Source organism: Oncorhynchus keta, chromosome 30 (assembly GCF_023373465.1).
Source record: "Oncorhynchus keta strain PuntledgeMale-10-30-2019 chromosome 30, Oket_V2, whole genome shotgun sequence".
Classification (NCBI taxonomy): Eukaryota; Metazoa; Chordata; class Actinopteri; order Salmoniformes; family Salmonidae; genus Oncorhynchus; species Oncorhynchus keta.
In genome coordinates this window covers 10,188,632-10,206,656 of record NC_068450.1, presented here as the reverse complement: position 1 = coordinate 10,206,656, position 18,025 = coordinate 10,188,632, and the positions used below count along the sequence as shown (strand labels likewise).

Below are 18,025 nucleotides of genomic sequence, written 5' to 3'. Positions count from 1 at the left end.
TCCTATTCCCTACATAGTGCACTACTTTTGTCCAAAGCCCCTGAGCCATGGTCAAAGAATAGCCTGTCATTTGGGACTCAGGCTAGCAGAGCTAATTAAATAGCCTCTGGCTTTCCCCCTGGGTGTTGTAGCTTTAAAGCCGGAAAAACTATTAGACGGTGGTGGGCCACAGAGGACCTCAGCATGCATCCCAAATGGTACCCTATACCCTACATACCCTACACAGTACACTATTTTTGACCAGAGTCCCCCCTATACCCTACATAGTACACTACTTTTGACCAGAGCCCACCCTATACCCTACATAGTACACTACTTTTGACCAGAGCCCACCCTATACCCTACATAGTACACTACTTTTGACCAGAGTCCAACCTATACCCTACATAGTACACTACTTTTGACCAGAGTCCACCGAACAAATTGCAAATATCGCTGAAGTTGGAGACTTTTATCTCCCTCACCAACTTCAAACATCTGCTATCTGAGCAGCTAACCGATCGCTGCAGCTTTCCATAGTCTATCGGCAAATAGCCCACCCATTTTTACCTACCTCATCCCCATACTGTTTTTATTTATTTACTTTTCTGCTCTTTTGCACACCAATATTTCTACCTGTACATGACCATCTGATCATTTATCACTCCAGTGTTAATCTGCTAAATTCTAATTATTCGCCTCCCTCCTCATGCCTTTTGCACACATTGTATATAGACTCCCCCTTTTTCTTTTCTTCCTATTGTGTTATGGACTTGTTAATTGTTTACTCCATGTGTAACTCTGTGTTGTCTGCTCACACTGCTATGCTTTATCTTGGCCAGGTCGCAGTTGCAAATGAGAACTTGTTCTCAACTAGCCTACCTGGTTAAATAAAAAAAATACCCTACATAGTGCACTACTTTTGTCCAGAGCCCACCCTATACCCTACACAGTACACTACTTTTGACCAGAGCCCACCCTATACCCTACAGAGAGACAGACATGGAGAGACAGAGAGAGAGAGAGTGAGAGAGAGAGACAGAGAGAGAGAGAGAGAGAGAGAGAGAGAGAGAGAGAGAGAGAGAGAGAGAGAGAGAGAGAGAGAGAGAGAGAGAGAGAGAGAGAGAGAGAGAGAGAGAGAGAGAGAGACTAGGGCTTGGAGGTAAGGCATCCGGATCAATTCCACTGAGCGTAGAGGGAGAAAAAGAGTGGAACATTTGTTCTGCGTGAGGAGGTTGTGCAGTCTGCAGCAGTTTTAGTGCTTGCTCTACTAACTCTACTGATACGTCTCCCCCAAGGAGACTTGGCATGGAGACTAGACACTAAGGCCTGGGCCATCCCAGCCCATCCCATCTCAACCCAATCCATCCCAGCCCATCCCATCCTCGCACATCCCATCCCATCTCAACCCAGTCCATCCTAGCCCATCCCATTCCAGCTCCTCCAAACCCATCCCATCCCAGCCCCTCTAAACCCATCCCATCCCATCCCAGCCCCTCCAAACCCATCCCATCCCAGCCCCTCTAAACCCATCCCATCCCAGCCCCTCCAAACCCATCCCATGTTTTATTTGTCCTGCTCTAAGCTCTCTGACACCCTTAAATATGTTGTCATTATGGTTGGAGAAATTAAATGATGACAATGAGGTAAGAAGGATCTGTCATCAGGGCCTGTTTGAATTCCATACTATGTAACTGAGTGCCTCCAGATAAATAGAGAGTCAACCTATTGTTTCTTTAACTGCCAGCCAGTCCTTGACTGTATTTGACTGTACAGACAGGGATTTCCATCAGAGGACATCCATCTGATACCTGTTATTTACTGGGTACAGACTGGTTGAATCAACGTTGAATTGACGTCAGTACCCAGTGGGTTGGGTCTGTTTCTATGATCTTATTTTTATAAAAACAATAACTTAACAGTTATCTAACTAGGCAAGTCAATTAAGAGCAAATTCTTATTTACAATGATGGCCTACCAAAAGGCAAAAGGCCTCCTGGATTGGGATTAAAAAGAAATACAATAGAAATATAGGACAAAACTAGCACCCTATATCACAACTCTACTATCTGTATCCATGTTGGTCTACTGTCCTTCTGTCTCCATGTTGGTCTACTGTCCTTCTGTCTCCATGTTGATCTACTGTCCTTCTGTATCCATGTTGGTCTACTGTCCTTCTGTATCCATGTTGGTCTACTGTCCTTCTGTCTCCATGTTGGTCTACTGTCCTTCTGTCTCCATGTTGGTCTACTGTCCTTCTGTCTCCATGTTGGTCTACTGTCCTTCTGTCTCCATGTTGGTCTACTGTCCTTCTGTCTCCATGTTGGTCTACTGTCCTTCTGTCTCCATGTTGGTCTACTGTCCTTCTGTCTCCATGTCCTTCTGTCTCCATGTTGGTCTACTGTCCTTCTGTCTCCATGTTGGTCTACTGTCCTTCTGTCTCCATGTTGGTCTACTGTCCTTCTGTCTCCATGTTGGTCTACTGTCCTTCTGTCTCCATGTTGGTCTACTGTCCTTCTGTCTCCATGTCCTTCTGTCTCCATGTTGGTCTACTGTCCTTCTGTCTCCATGTTGGTCTACTGTCATTCTGTCTCCATGTTGGTCTACTGTCCTTCTGTCTCCATGTTGATCTACTGTCCTTCTCTGTCTCCATGTTGGTCTACTGTCCTTCTGTCTCCATGTTGGTCTACTGTCCTTCTGTCTCCATGTCTACTGTCCTTCTGTCTCTATGGTCTACTGTCCTTCTGTCTCCATGTTGGTCTACTGTCCTTCTGTCTCCATGTTGGTCTACTGTCCTTCTGTCTCCATGTTGGTCTACTGTCCTTCTGTCTCCATGTTGGTCTACTGTCCTTCTGTCTCCATGTTGGTCTACTGTCCTTCTGTCTCTATGTTGGTCTACTGTCCTTCTGTCTCTATGTTGGTCTACTGTCCTTCTGTCTCCATGTTGGTCTACTGTCCTTCTGTCTCCATGTTGGTCTACTGTCCTTCTGTCTCCATGTTGGTTGGTCTACTGTCCTTCTGTCTCCTATGTTGGTCTACTGTCCTTCTGTCTCCATGTTGGTCTACTGTCCTTCTGTCTCCATGTTGGTCTACTGTCCTTCTGTCTCCATGTTGGTCTACTGTCCTTCTGTCTCTCCATGTTGATCTACTGTCCTTCTGTCTCTATGTTGGTCTACTGTCCTTCTGTCCTCTACTGTCCTTCTGTCCATGTTGGTCTACTGTCCTTCTGTCTCCATGTTGGTCTACTGTCCTTCTGTCTCCATGTTGGTCTACTGTCCTTCTGTCTCCATGTTGGTCTACTGTCCTTCTGTCTCCATGTTGGTCTACTGTCCTTCTGTCTCCATGTTGGTCTACTGTCCTTCTGTCTCCATGTTGGTCTACTGTCCTTCTGTCTCCATGTTGTCTACTGTCCTTCTGTCTCTATGTTGATCTACTGTCCTTCTGTCTCCATGTTGGTCTACTGTCCTTCTGTCTCCATGTTGATCTACTGTCCTTCTGTCTCCATGTTGGTCTACTGTCCTTCTGTCTCCATGTTGGTCTACTGTCCTTCTGTCTCCATGTTGGTCTACTGTCCTTCTGTCTCCATGTTGGTCTACTGTCCTTCTGTCTCCATGTTGGTCTACTGTCCTTCTGTCTCCATGTTGGTCTATGTTGTCTCCATCTACTGTCCTTCTGTCTCCATGTTGGTCTACTGTCCTTCTGTCTCCATGTTGGTCTACTGTCCTTCTGTCTCTATGTTGATCTACTGTCCTTCTGTCTCTCTACTGTCTGTCCATGTTGGTCTACTGTCCTTCTGTCTCCATGTCCTTCTGTCTCCATGTTGGTCTACTGTCCTTCTGTCTCCATGTTGGTCTACTGTCCTTCTGTCCCATGTTGGTCTCTGTCTGTCCATGTTGGTCTACTGTCTCTTACTGTCTCCATGTTGGTCTACTGTCCTTCTGTCTCCATGTTGGTCTACTGTCCTTCTGTCTCCATGTTGGTCTACTGTCCTTCTGTCTCCATGTTGGTCTACTGTCCTTCTGTCTCCATGTTGGTCTACTGTCCTTCTGTCTCCATGTTGGTCTACTGTCCTTCTGTCTCCATGTTGGTCTACTGTCCTTCTGTCTCCATGTTGGTCTACTGTCCTTCTGTCTCCATGTTGGTCTACTGTCCTTCTGTCTCTATGTTGATCTACTGTCCTTCTGTCTCCATGTTGGTCTACTGTCCTTCTGTCTCCATGTTGATCTACTGTCCTTCTGTCTCCATGTTGGTCTACTGTCCTTCTGTCTCCATGTTGGTCTACTGTCCTTCTGTCTCCATGTTGTCTACTGTCCTTCTGTCTCCATGTTGGTCTACTGTCCCTGTCTCATGTTGGTCTGTCTCCATGTTGGTCTACTGTCCTTCTGTCTCCATGTTGGTCTACTGTCCTTCTGTCTCCATGTTGGTCTACTGTCCTTCTGTCTCCACTGTCCTTCTGTCTCCATGTTGGTCTACTGTCCTTCTGTCTCCATGTTGGTCTACTGTCCTTCTGTCTCTATGTTGGTCTACTGTCCTTCTGTCTCCATGTTGGTCTACTGTCCTTCTGTCTCTATGTTGGTCTACTGTCCTTCTGTCTCCATGTTGGTCTCTGTCTCTCCATGTTGGTCTACTGTCCTTCTGTCTCCATGTTGGTCTACTGTCCTTCTGTCTCCATGTTGGTCTACTGTCCTTCTGTCTCCTATGTTGGTCTACTGTCCTTCTGTCTCTATGTTGGTCTACTGTCCTTCTGTCTCTATGTTGATCTACTGTCCTTCTGTCTCCATGTTGGTCTACTGTCCTTCTGTCTCATGTTCTACTGTCCTTCTGTCTCCATGTTGGTCTACTGTCCTTCTGTCTCCACTGTCCTTCTGTCTCCATGTTGATCTACTGTCCTTCTGTCTCCATGTTGGTCTACTGTCCTTCTGTCTCTATGTTGGTCTACTGTCCTTCTGTCTCTATGTTGGTCTACTGTCCTTCTGTCTCCATGTTGGTCTACTGTCCTTCTGTCTCTATGTTGGTCTACTGTCCTTCTGTCTCCATGTTGGTCTACTGTCCTTCTGTCTCATGTTGGTCTACTGTCCTTCTGTCTCCATGTTGGTCTACTGTCCTTCTGTCTCCATGTTGGTCTACTGTCCTTCTGTCTCCATGTCTCCATGTTGGTCTACTGTCCTTCTGTCTCCATGTTGGTCTACTGTCCTTCTGTCTCCATGTTGGTCTACTGTCCTTCTGTCTCCATGTTGGTCTACTGTCCTTCTGTCTCCATGTTGGTCTACTGTCCTTCTGTCTCATGTTGGTCTATGTCCTTCTGTCTCCATGTTGGTCTACTGTCCTTCTGTCTCCATGTTGTCTACTGTCCTTCTGTCTCTATGTTGGTCTACTGTCCTTCTGTCTCCATGTTGGTCTACTGTCCTTCTGTCTCTATGTTGGTCTACTGTCCTTCTGTCTCCATGTTGGTCTACTGTCCTTCTGTCTCCATGTTGGTCTACTGTCCTTCTGTCTCCATGTTGGTCTACTGTCCTTCTGTCTCCATGTTGGTCTACTGTCCTTCTGTCTCCATGTTGGTCTACTGTCCTTCTGTCATGTCTCATGTTGTCCTTCTGTCTCCATGTTGGTCTACTGTCCTTCTGTCTCCATGTTGGTCTACTGTCCTTCTGTCCTTCTGTCTCCATGTTGGTCTACTGTCCTTCTGTCTCTATGTTGATCTACTGTCCTTCTGTCTCCATGTTGTCCTTCTGTCTACTGTCCTTCTGTCTCCATGTTGGTCTACTGTCCTTCTGTTTCTATGTTGGTCTACTGTCCTTCTGTCTCCATGTCCTTCTGTCTCCATGTTGGTCTACTGTCCTTCTGTCTCCATGTTGGTCTACTGTCCTTCTGTCTCCATGTTGGTCTACTGTCCTTCTGTCTCAATGTTGATCTACTGTCCTTCTGTCTCCATGTTGGTCTACTGTCCTTCTGTCTCCATGTTGATCTACTGTCCCTTCATGTTGTCTCTGTCATGTTGGTCTACTGTCCTTCTGTCTCCATGTTGGTCTACTGTCCTTCTGTCTCCATGTTGGTCTACTGTCCTTCTGTCTCCATGTTGGTCTACTGTCCTTCTGTCTCTATGTTGATCTACTGTCCTTCTGTCTCCATGTTGGTCTACTGTCCTTCTGTCTCCATGTTGGTCTACTGTCCTTCTGTCTCCATGTTGGTCTACTGTCCTTCTGTCTCCATGTTGTTGTCCTTCTGTCTATGTTGGTCTACTGTCCTTCTGTCTCCATGTTGATCTACTGTCCTTCTGTCTCCATGTTGGTCTACTGTCCTTCTGTCTCCATGTTGGTCTACTGTCCTTCTGTCTCCATGTTGGTCTACTGTCCTTCTGTCTCCATGTTGGTCTACTGTCCTTCTGTCTCCATGTTGGTCTACTGTCCTTCTGTCTCCATGTTGATCTACTGTCCTTCTGTCTCCATGTCCTTCTGTATCCATGTTGGTCTACTGTCCTTCTGTCTCCATGTTGGTCTACTGTCCTTCTGTCTCCATGTTGAGCTACTGTCCTTCTGTCTCCATGTTGATCTACTGTCCTTCTGTCTCCATGTTGATCTACTGTCCTTCTGTCTCCATGTTGGTCTACTGTCCTTCTGTCTCCATGTTGATCTACTGTCCTTCTGTCTCCATGTTGGTCTACTGTCCTTCTGTCTCCATGTTGGTCTACTTCTGTCTCCATGTTGATCTACTGTCCTTCTGTCTCCATGTTGGTCTACTGTCCTTCTGTCTCCATGTTGGTCTACTGTCCCTTCTGTTTCTCCATGTTGATCTACTGTCCTTCTGTCTCCATGTCCTTCTGTCTCCATGTTGGTCTACTGTCCTTCTGTCTCCATGTTGGTCTACTGTCCTTCTGTCTCCATGTTGATCTACTGTCCTTCTGTCTCCATGTTGGTCTACTGTCCTTCTGTCTCCATGTTGTTGTCCTTCTGTCTACTGTCCTTCTGTCTCCTGTCCTTCTGTCTCCATGTTTCTACTGTCCTTCTGTCTCCATGTTGGTCTACTGTCCTTCTGTCTCCATGTTGATCTACTGTCCTTCTGTCTCCATGTTGGTCTACTGTCCTTCTGTCTCCATGTTGGTCTACTGTCCTTCTGTCTCCATGTTGGTCTACTGTCCTTCTGTCTCCATGTTGGTCTACTGTCCTTCTGTCTCCATGTTGGTCTACTGTCCTTCTGTCTCCATGTTGGTCTACTGTCCTTCTGTCTCCATGTCCTTCTGTCTCCATGTCCTTCTGTCTCCATGTCCTTCTGTCTCCATGTTGGTCTACTGTCCTTCTGTCTCCATGTTGGTCTACTGTCCTTCTGTCTCCATGTTGGTCTACTGTCCTTCTGTCTCCATGTTGGTCTACTGTCCTTCTGTCTCCATGTTGGTCTACTGTCCTTCTGTCTCCATGTTGGTCTACTGTCCTTCTGTCTCTATGTTGGTCTACTGTCCTTCTGTCTCCATGTTGGTCTACTGTCCTTCTGTCTCTATGTTGGTCTACTGTCCTTCTGTCTCCATGTTGGTCTACTGTCCTTCTGTCTCCATGTTGGTCTACTGTCCTTCTGTCTCCATGTTGGTCTACTGTCCTTCTGTCTCCATGTCCTTCTGTCTCCATGTCCTTCTGTCTCCATGTCCTTCTGTCTCCATGTTGGTCTACTGTCCTTCTGTCTCCATGTTGGTCTACTGTCCTTCTGTCTCTATGTTGATCTACTGTCCTTCTGTCTCCATGTTGGTCTACTGTCCTTCTGTCTCTATGTTGATCTACTGTCCTTCTGTCTCTATGTTGGTCTACTGTCCTTCTGTCTCTATGTTGGTCTACTGTCCTTCTGTCTCTATGTTGATCTACTGTCCTTCTGTCTCTATGTTGGTCTACTGTCCTTCTGTCTCTATGTTGGTCTACTGTCCTTCTGTCTCTATGTTGGTCTACTGTCATTCTGTCTCCATTTTGGTCTACTGTCCTTCTGTCTCCATGTTGGTCTACTGTCCTTCTGTCTCCATGTTGATCTACTGTCCTTCTGTCTCTATGTTGATCTACTGTCCTTCTGTCTCTATGTTGATCTACTGTCCTTCTGTCTCCATGTTGGTCTACTGTCCTTCTGTCTCCATGTTGGTCTACTGTCCTTCTGTCTCCATGTTGGTCTACTGTCATTCTGTCTCCATGTCCTTCTGTCTCCATGTCCTTCTGTCTCCATGTTGGTCTACTGTCATTCTGTCTCCATGTCCTTCTGTCTCCATGTCCTTCTGTCTCCATGTTGGTCTACTGTCCTTCCATCTACTTGTTGATATACTGTCCTTCAAACAACATATATTTCACCTCATTGTCTTTTTATAGATATCCTAGACCTCTTGATCTACTATCTTGATAAATAATCGACAAACAACTGATTATTTTATAATACCTAATACATATGTATTCTTTCCAAAAATGAGTTTTGAATGATGACCCCTTGAAGACATGAAGACATCTGAACAGTAGATATGAAGCCCCTCTGAACTGAGTTTTGAATGATGACCCCTTGAAGACATGAAGACATCTGAACAGTAGATATGAAGCCCCTCCGAACTGAGTTTTGAATGATGACCCCTTGAAGACATCTGAACAGTAGATATGAAGCCCCTCCGAACTGAGTTTTGAATGATGACCCCTTGAAGACATCTGAACAGTAGATATGAAGCCCCTCCGAACTGAGTTTTGAATAGAGATTAAGTTCGACGAGGCAGATAAATATTATTCTAAATATTCAGGTTGAGGAGGCAATGCTTGTAATTCCAGAAGGAAACCGTTGGGCACACTGCATATTAAGGCCATCGTTATTTAAATTAAATCACAATCTTGGAGGCATAGTTATGCAGGTCAAAATACTGTTGAAAATAAAAATGATTCAGTGTATCCTCACATTAACTTCAAAATATCAATATCAACAGAAAGAAATGTACTTTATGTTGAAGGGTTTTTTACATTGAAAAGGTAAACGCATTTGGACTCACCATTGTTGTTTCAGCGATGGACCCAAAACTGTTAATAAAAATGTTGCACGTTACGTTTACAGGGGGACCTGTAAAAGAATGAAAAATTAAAATTATTATTTTCTTATTTACAGAACTATGAAACAAAAACCTCTCCTTGCAGACAGAAAACGTACAGAAAACACAGTCCTTCCACCTTTATTATACTGAAAACACAGTCCTTCCACCTTTATTATACTGAAAACACAGTCCTTCCACCTTTATTATACTGAAAACACAGTCCTTCCACCTTTATTATACAGAAAACACAGTCCTTCCACCTTGATTATACTGAAAACACAGTCCTTCCACCTTGATTATACTGAAAACACAGTCCTTCCACCTTGATTATACTGAAAACACAGTCCTTCCACCATGATTATACAGAAAACACAGTCCTTCCACCTTGATTATACTGAAAACACAGTCCTTCCACCTTTATTATACAGAAAACACAGTCCTTCCACCTTTATTATACAGAAAACACAGTCCTTCCACCTTGATTATACTGAAAACACAGTCCTTCCACCTTTATTATACAGAAAACACAGTCCTTCCACCTTGATTATACAGAAAACACAGTCCTTCCACCTTGATTATACTGAAAACACAGTCCTTCCACCTTTATTATACAGAAAACACAGTCCTTCAACCTTGATTATACTGAAAACACAGTCCTTCCACCTTTATTATACTGAAAACACAGTCCTTCCACCTTTATTATACAGAAAACACAGTCCTTCCACCTTGATTATACTGAAAACACAGTCCTTCCACCTTTATTATACTGAAAACACAGTCCTTCCACCTTTATTATACAGAAAACACAGTCCTTCCACCTTGATTATACTGAAAACACAGTCCTTCCACCTTTATTATACTGAAAACACAGTCCTTCCACCTTTATTATACTGAAAACACAGTCCTTCCACCTTTATTATACTGAAAACACAGTCCTTCCACCTTGATTATACTGAAAACATAAAGTCCTTCCTCAATATGAATCATGTTAAGTAGTATATTGTGGAACACATCATATAATAGAATATAATAAAATATGCCATTTAGCAGATGCTTTTTTCCAAAGCGATTTCGTCTTTATGTACGTGCGATCCTGGGAATCTTCAGAGGGCCACAACGGAATTCCCCATAAGCCTGTAATATACTAGAACTATAATATCACGTTGTAAACACACAGCGCCCCATGTTGACTGGGAGATTCTGAGAGTGCCCCCCTCCCCAAAAAAAAAGAAATGCTACGATCCTCAGAGACGCTCCTAGGTTGTTTCCAGACAACAGTGCCAAGTTCAGAACAAACACCACAGGGCTGAAGTCCGTTGAAGGCCGCATTACCTGCTTTCACAAACATAAATATGATTACCCAGAGTGCCCAGTGACAAAAGTTCACTTTCAATGGGCTTAAAGGAGAAAGGACAGCAATGGGAACAAGTCTAGTCCCCTCAGGAAATAGGCAGATATTGGCTTTATGCGGTAAATCACGGTACCAAACCCCCCCTTAGGCGGTACCAAACCCCCCCTTAGGCGGTACCAAACCCCTCCTTAGGCGGTACCAAACCCCTCCTTAGGCAGTACCAAACCACTCCTTAGGCGGTACCAAACCCCTCCTTCGGCGGTACCAAACCCCTCCTTAGGCGGTACCAAACCCCTCCTTAGGCAGTACCAAACCCCTCCTTAGGCGGTACCAAACCCCTCCTTCGGCGGTACCAAACCCCTCCTTCGGCGGTACCAAACCACTCCTTAGGCGGTACCAAACCCCTCCTTAGGCGGTACCAAACCCCTCCTTAGGCGGTACCAAACCCCTCCTTCGGCGGTACCAAACCCCTCCTTCGGCGGTACCAAACCCCTCCTTAGGCGGTACCAAACCCCTCCTTAGGCGGTATCAAACCCCTCCTCATCGTCTGTACCTTCTACATAGAGCCGGAAAGACACCCTTTTTTTGATAAATTAAAGGATTCTACTTATAGTTTATATCAAAAAAAGAGTATATCATTTTTACTTTATTTTACATCAAATTTGTGGGTCACAAAGGTATGGTAATATACAGTGCCTTGCGAAAGTATTCGGCCCCCTTGAACTTTGCGAACTTTTGCCACATTTCAGGCTTCAAACATAAAGATATAAAACTGTATTTTTTTGTGAAGAATCAACAACAAGTGGGACACAATCATGAAGTGGAACGACATTTATTGGATATTTCAAACTTTTTTAACAAATCAAAAACGGAAAAATTGGGCGTGCAAAATTATTCAGCCCCTTTACTTTCAGTGCAGCACTCTCTCCAGAAGTTCAGTGAGGATCTCTGAATGATCCAATGTTGACCTAAATGACTAATGATGATAAATACAATCCACCTGTGTGTAATCAAGTCTCCGTATACATGCGGACCAGGATGTCTTGCTCCCAGGCAGACTAAATAACTTTTTTGCCCGCTTTGAGGACAATACAGTACCACTGACACGGCCTGCAATGAAAACATGCGGTTTCTCCTTCACTGCAGCCAATCTGAGTAAGACATTTAAACGTGTTAACCCTCGCAAGGCTGCAGGCCCAGACGGCATCCCCAGCCGCGCCCTCAGAGCATGCGCAGACCAGCTGGCCGGTGTGTTTACGGACATATTCAATCAATCCCTATACCAGTCTGCTGTTCCCACATGCTTCAAGAGGGCCACCATTGTTCCTGTTCCCAAGAAAGCTAAGGTAACTGAGCTAAACGACTACCGTCCCGTAGCACTCACTTCCGTCATCATGAAGTGCTTTGAACGTGGTCCTTCTGTAGCTCAGTTTGAGCATGGCGCTTGTAACGCCAGGGTAGTGGGTTCAATTCCCGGGACCACCCATACGTAGAATGTATGCACACATGACTGTAAGTCGCTTTGGATAAAAGCGTCCGCTAAATGGCATATATATATATAGTCAAGGACCATATCACCTCCACCCTACCTGACACCCTAGACCCACTCCAATTTGCTTACCGCCCAAATAGGTCCACAGACGATGCAATCTCAACCACACTGCACACTGCCCTAACCCACCTGGACAAGAGGAATACCTATGTGAGAATGCTGTTCATCGACTACAGCTCGGCATTCAACAACATAGTACCCTCCAAGCTTGTCATCAAGTCTCGACACCGCCCTGTGCAACTGGGTACTGGACTTCCTGACAGGCCGCCCCCAGGCAACAACATCTCCTCCCGCTGATCCTCAACACGGGGCCCCACAAGGGTGCATTCTGAGCCCTCTCCTGTACTCCCTGTTCACCCACGACTGCGTGGCCACGCACGCCTCCAACTCAATCATCAAGTTTGCGGACAACACAACAGTGGTAGGCTTGATTACCAACAACGACGAGACGGCCTACAGGGAGGAGGTGAGGGCCCTCGGAGTGTGGTGTCAGAAAATAACCTCACACTCAACGTCAACAAAACTAAGGAGATGATTGTGGACTTCAGGAAACAGCAGAGGGAACACCCCCCTATCCACATTGATGGAATGTGGTGGAGAGGGTAGCAAGTTTTAAGTTCCTCGGCATACACATCACAGACAAACTGAATTGGTCCACTCACACTGACAGCGTCGTGAAGAAGGCGCAGCAGCGCCTCTTCAACCTCAGGAGGCTGAAGAAATTCGGCTTGTCACCAAAAGCACTCACAAACTTCTACAGATGCACAATCGAGAGCATCCTGGCGGGCTGTATCACCGCCTGGTACGGCAACTGCTCCGCCCTCAACCGTAAGGCTCTCCAGAGGGTAGTGAGGTCTGCACAACGCATCACCGGGGGCAAACTACCTGCCCTCCAGGACACCTACACCACCCGATGTTACAGGAAGGCCATAAAGATCATCAAGGACATCAACCACCCGAGCCACTGCCTGTTCACCCCGCTATCATCCAGAAGGCGAGGTCAGTACAGGTGCATCAAAGCTGGGACCGAGAGACTGAAAAACAGCTTCTATCTCAAGGCCATCAGACTGTTAAACAGCCACCACTAACATTGAGTGGCTGCTGCCAACACACTGTCATTGACACTGACCCAACTCCAGCCACTTTAATAATGGGAATTGATGGGAAATGATGTAAATATATCACTAGCCACTTTAAACAATGCTACCTTATATAATGTTACTTACCCTACATTATTCATCTCATATGCATACGTATATACTGTACTCTATATCATCGACTGCATCCTTATGTAATACATGTATCACTAGCCACTTTAACTATGCCACTTTGTTTACTTTGTCTACATACTCATCTCATATGTATACACTGTACTCGATACCATCTACTGTATGCTGCCCTGTACCATCACTCATTCATATATCCTTATGTACATATTCTTTATCCCCTTATTGTTAGTTAGATTACTTGTTGGTTATCACTGCATTGTCGGAACTAGAAGCACAAGCATTTCGCTACACTCGTATTAACATCTGCTAACCATGTGTATGTGACAAATAAAATTTGATTTGATTTGATGCACCTGCACTGTGATAGTCTCAGAGGTCCGTTAAAAGAGTAGAGCATCATGAAGAACAAGGAACACACCAGGCAGGTCCGAGATACTGGTGTGAAGAAGTTTAAAGCCGGATTTGGATACAAAAAGATTTCCCAAGCTTTAAACATCCCAAGGAGCACTGTGCAAGTGATAATATTGAAATGGAAGGAGTATCAGACCACTGCAAATCTACCAAGACCTGGCCGTCCCTCTAAACTTTCAGCTCATACAAGGAGAAGACTGATCAGAGATGCAGCCAAGAGGCCCATGATCACTCTGGATGAACTGCAGAGATCTACAGCTGAAGTGGGAGACTCTGTCCATAGGACAACAATCAGTCGTATATTGCACAAATCTGGCCTTTATGGAAGAGTGGCAAGAAGAAAGCCATTTCTTAAAGATATCCATAAAAAGTGTTGTTTAAAGTTTGCCACAAGCCACCTGGGAGACACACCAAACATGTGGCAGAAGGTGCTCTGGTCAGATGAAATCAAAATGGAACTTTTTGGCAACAATGCAAAACGTTATGTTTGGCGTAAAAGCAACACAGCTCATCACCCTGAACACACCATCCCCACTGTCAAACATGGTGGTGGCAGCATCATGGTTTGGGCCTGCTTGTCTTCAGCAGGGACAGGGAAGATGGTTAAAATTGATGGGAAGATGGATGGAGCCAAATACAGGACCATTCTGTAAGAAAACCTGATGGAGTCTGCAAAAGACCTGAGACTGGGACGGAGATTTGTCTTCCAACAAGACAATGATCCAAAACATAAAGCAAAATCTACAATGGAATGGTTCAAAAATATACATATCCAGGTGTTAGAATGGCCAAGTCAAAGTCCAGACCTGAATCCAATCGAGAATCTGTGGAAAGAACTGAAAACTGCTGTTCACAAATGCTCTCCATCCAACCTCACTGAGCTCGAGCTGTTTTGCAAGGAGGAATGGGAAAATATTTCAGTCTCTCGATGTGCAAAACTGATAGAGACATACCCCAAGCGACTTACAGCTGTAATCGCAGCAAAAGGTGGCGCTACAAAGTATTAACTTAATGGGGCTGAATAATTTTGCACGCCCAATTTTTCAGTTTTTGATTTGTTAAAAAAGTTTGAAATATCCAATAAATGTCGTTCCACTTCATGATTGTGTCCCACTTGTTGTTGATTCTTCACAAAAAAATACAGTTTCATATCTTTATGTTTAAAGCCTGAAATGTGGCAAAAGGTCGCAAAGTTAAAGGGGGCCGAATACTTTCGCAAGGCACTGTATATATCATTTACATTTACATTTAAGTCATTTAGCAGACGCTCTTATCCAGAGCGACTTACAATATATATATATATGATTACAGTATAATTGGACATAGTCACATGTCACAAGAGGACTACATTCCCTGAACATTTAAGGTCACATCCTGTACGCTTTAACACAAACAACTTCCATGTTTAAGTTGACAAGCTTCCTCTAATACAGATGTCTGGTGGCTACAGTCAACTGAAGGCCTGGTGGCTACAATGAACTGAAGGCCTGGTGGCTACAATGAACTGAAGGCCTGGTGGCTACAGTGAACTGAAGGCCTGATGGCTACAGGGAACTGAAGGCCTGGTGGCTACAGTGAACTGAAGGCCTGGTGGCTACAGTGAACTGAAGGCCTGGTGGCTACAGTGAACTGAAGGCCTGGTGGCTAGAGTGAACTGAAGGCCTGGTGGCTACAGGGAACTGAAGGCCTGGTGGCTACAGGGAACTGAAGGCCTGATGGCTACAGGGAACTGAAGGCCTGGTGGCTACAGTGAACTGAAGGCCTGGTGGCTACAGTGAACTGAAGGCCTGGTGGCTACAGTGAACTGAAGGCCTGGTGGCTAGAGTGAACTGAAGGCCTGGTGGCTACAGGGAACTGAAGGCCTGGTGGCTACAGTGAACTGAAGGCCTGGTGGCTACAGTGAACTGAAGGCCTGGTGGCTACAGGGAACTGAAGGCCTGGTGGCTACAGTGAACTGAAGGCCTGGTGGCTACAGTGAACTGAAGGCCTGGTGGCTACAGGGAACTGAAGGCCTGATGGCTACAGTGAACTGAAGGCCTGGTGGCTACAGTGAACTGAAGGCTCTGAATTTTGATGACACACACACACACACACACACACATACACACACACAGACACACACACACACACACACACACACACACACACACACACACACACACACACACACACACACACACACACACACACACACACACACACACACACACACACACACACACACACACACACAGACATACATACCTCAGGAGATGGAGATGCAGAGGAAATCACCAGGTTTTAACCCTGGAGCAAATATCTTGTTTTTGTACAACATCAAATTAAATTAATATCAATTAAGTAATCACAGGACAAAATAAGTAAAGAAAATAAATCAATAATTAAGTCTAGTTTTATAGCATGAATGCTCGTGACAAACATAAGCCTGTAATCAACAATCAGCATACATTAATGATCCCACATTAAAACGTTCTAAGATTTAAAACATTTCACACTGAAAAGAGGAGGCAAAGAGGAGGGGAAAAGAGGAGGAAAGAGGAGGAGGAAAGAGGAGGAGGAAAGAGGAGGAAAGAGGAGGAGGAAAGAGGAGGAAAGAGGAGGAGGAAAGAGGAGGAAAGAGGAGGAGGAAAGAGGAGGAAAGAGGAGCAGGAAAGAGGAGGAAATAGGAGGAGGAAAGAGGAGGAAATAGGAGGAGGAAAGAGGAGGAAAGAGGAGGAGGAAAGAGGAGGAAAGAGGAGGAGGAAAGAGGAGGAAAGAGGAGGAGGAAAGAGGAGGAAAAGGAGGAGGAGGAAAGAGGAGGAGGAAAGAGGAGGAAAGAGGAGGAGGAAAGAGGAGGAAAGAGGAGCAGGAAAGAGGAGGCAATAGGAGCAGGAAAGAGGAGGCAATAGGAGGAGGAAAGAGGAGGAAAGGGGGGAGGAGGAAAGAGGAGGAAAGAGGAGGAAATAGGAGGAGGAAAGAGGAGGAAATAGGAGGAGAAAAGAGGAGGAAATAGGAGGAGGAAAGAGGAGGAAAGAGGAGGAAATAGGAGGAAATAGGAGGAGAAAAGAGGAGGAAATAGGAGGAGGAAAGAGGAGGAAAGAGAGGAAATAGGAGGAGGAAAGAGGAGGAAATAGGAGGAGGAAAGAGGAGGAAAGGGGAGGAGGAAAGAGGAGGAAAGGGGAGGAGGAAAGAGGAGGAAAGGGGAGGAGCAAAGAGGAGGAAAGAGGAGGAAATAGGAGGAGGAAATAGGAGGAGGAAAGAGGAGGAAATAGGAGGAGAAAAGAGGAGGAAATAGGAGGAGAAAAGAGGAAATAGGAGGAGGAAAGAGGGGAAAAGAGGAGGAAAGAGGAGGAGGAAAGAGGAGGAAAGGGGAGGAGGAAAGAGGAGGAAAGAGGAGGAAATAGGAGGAGGAAAGAGGAGGAAATAGGAGGAGAAAGAGGAGGAAATAGGAGGAGGAAAGAGGAGGAAATAGGAGGAGGAAAGAGGAGGAAATAGGAGGAGGAAAGAGGAGGAAAGGGGAGGAGGAAAGAGGAGGAAAGGGGAGGAGGAAAGAGGAGGAAAGGGGAGGAGGAAAGAGGAGGAAAGAGGAGGAAATAGGAGGAGGAAATAGGAGGAGAAAAGAGGAGGAAATAGGAGGAGGAAAGAGGAGGAAAGAGGAGGAAATAGGAGGAGAAAAGAGGAGGAAAGAGGAGGAGGAAAGAGGAGGAAAGAGGAGGAAAGAGGAGGAGGAAAGAGGAGGAGAAAAGAGGACATTCCTTCCTTACAATGTGTGGTGACGCAAAGGCTTGGGAAATCTAATTTCTCTCTCTCTCCCTCCCTCTCCCTCTCTCTCTCTCTCTCTCTCTCTCTCTCTCTCTCTCTCTCTCTCTGTCTCTCTCTCTCTCTCTCTCTCTCTCTCTCTCTCTCTCTCTCTCTCTCTCTCTCTCTCTCTCTCTCTCTCTCTCTCTCTCTCTCTCTTTCTCCACCGCTGCAGTTCATTTCATAGCCTTCCAATGAACGATGCTGAGAGGGATAAAGGGCAGCTCATTAACCGTCAAGGCAGGGTGACTCATACTGTAGAGCACAATGATATGTTTTACTATGTTTATTCCAAATGGTCTGGGCTCAGTGCACTGCAGACACAGCAGTGAAAGAGAGAGAGAAACAGAGAAACAGTGAGAGAGAGAGCGAAACACGGAGAAACAGAGAGAGAAAGAGGGAGAGAAAGAGAGACAGTGAGAGACCGAGAGAGAGACAGACAGAGAGAGAGAAAAAGAGAGAAACGGAGCAAGAGAGGGCAAGAGAGAGCAAGAGAGAGAAAGAGAGAAAAGAGGAAAAAGAGAGGAAATAGGAGGAGAAGAGAGATAGAGAGAGAGAGAGAGAGAGAGAGATGAAAAGAGAGAGAGCAAGGGAGGAAAAGAGAGAGAGAGAGAGAGAGAGAGAGAGAGAGAGAGAGAGAGAGAGAGGAAAAGAGGAGAGAGAGAGAGGAGAGAGAAAAAGAGAGGAGAAAAAGAGAG

The 18,025-nt window shown here is 45.5% G+C and overlaps 1 protein-coding gene across 3 annotated transcripts in view; it reads right to left on the bottom strand.

Annotated features, from left to right (window-relative positions):
* glra1 (glycine receptor, alpha 1) overlaps positions 1–18,025 on the bottom strand; it is a 109,703-nt gene that overhangs the window by 43,185 nt on the left and 48,493 nt on the right. For all 3 annotated transcript variants that reach the window (XM_052487532.1, XM_052487533.1, XM_052487534.1), the window contains one exon: positions 8,969–9,036. In XM_052487532.1, the coding sequence (XP_052343492.1) occupies positions 8,969–9,036 (68 nt within the window). The remainder of the gene's footprint in view (positions 1–8,968; positions 9,037–18,025) is intronic.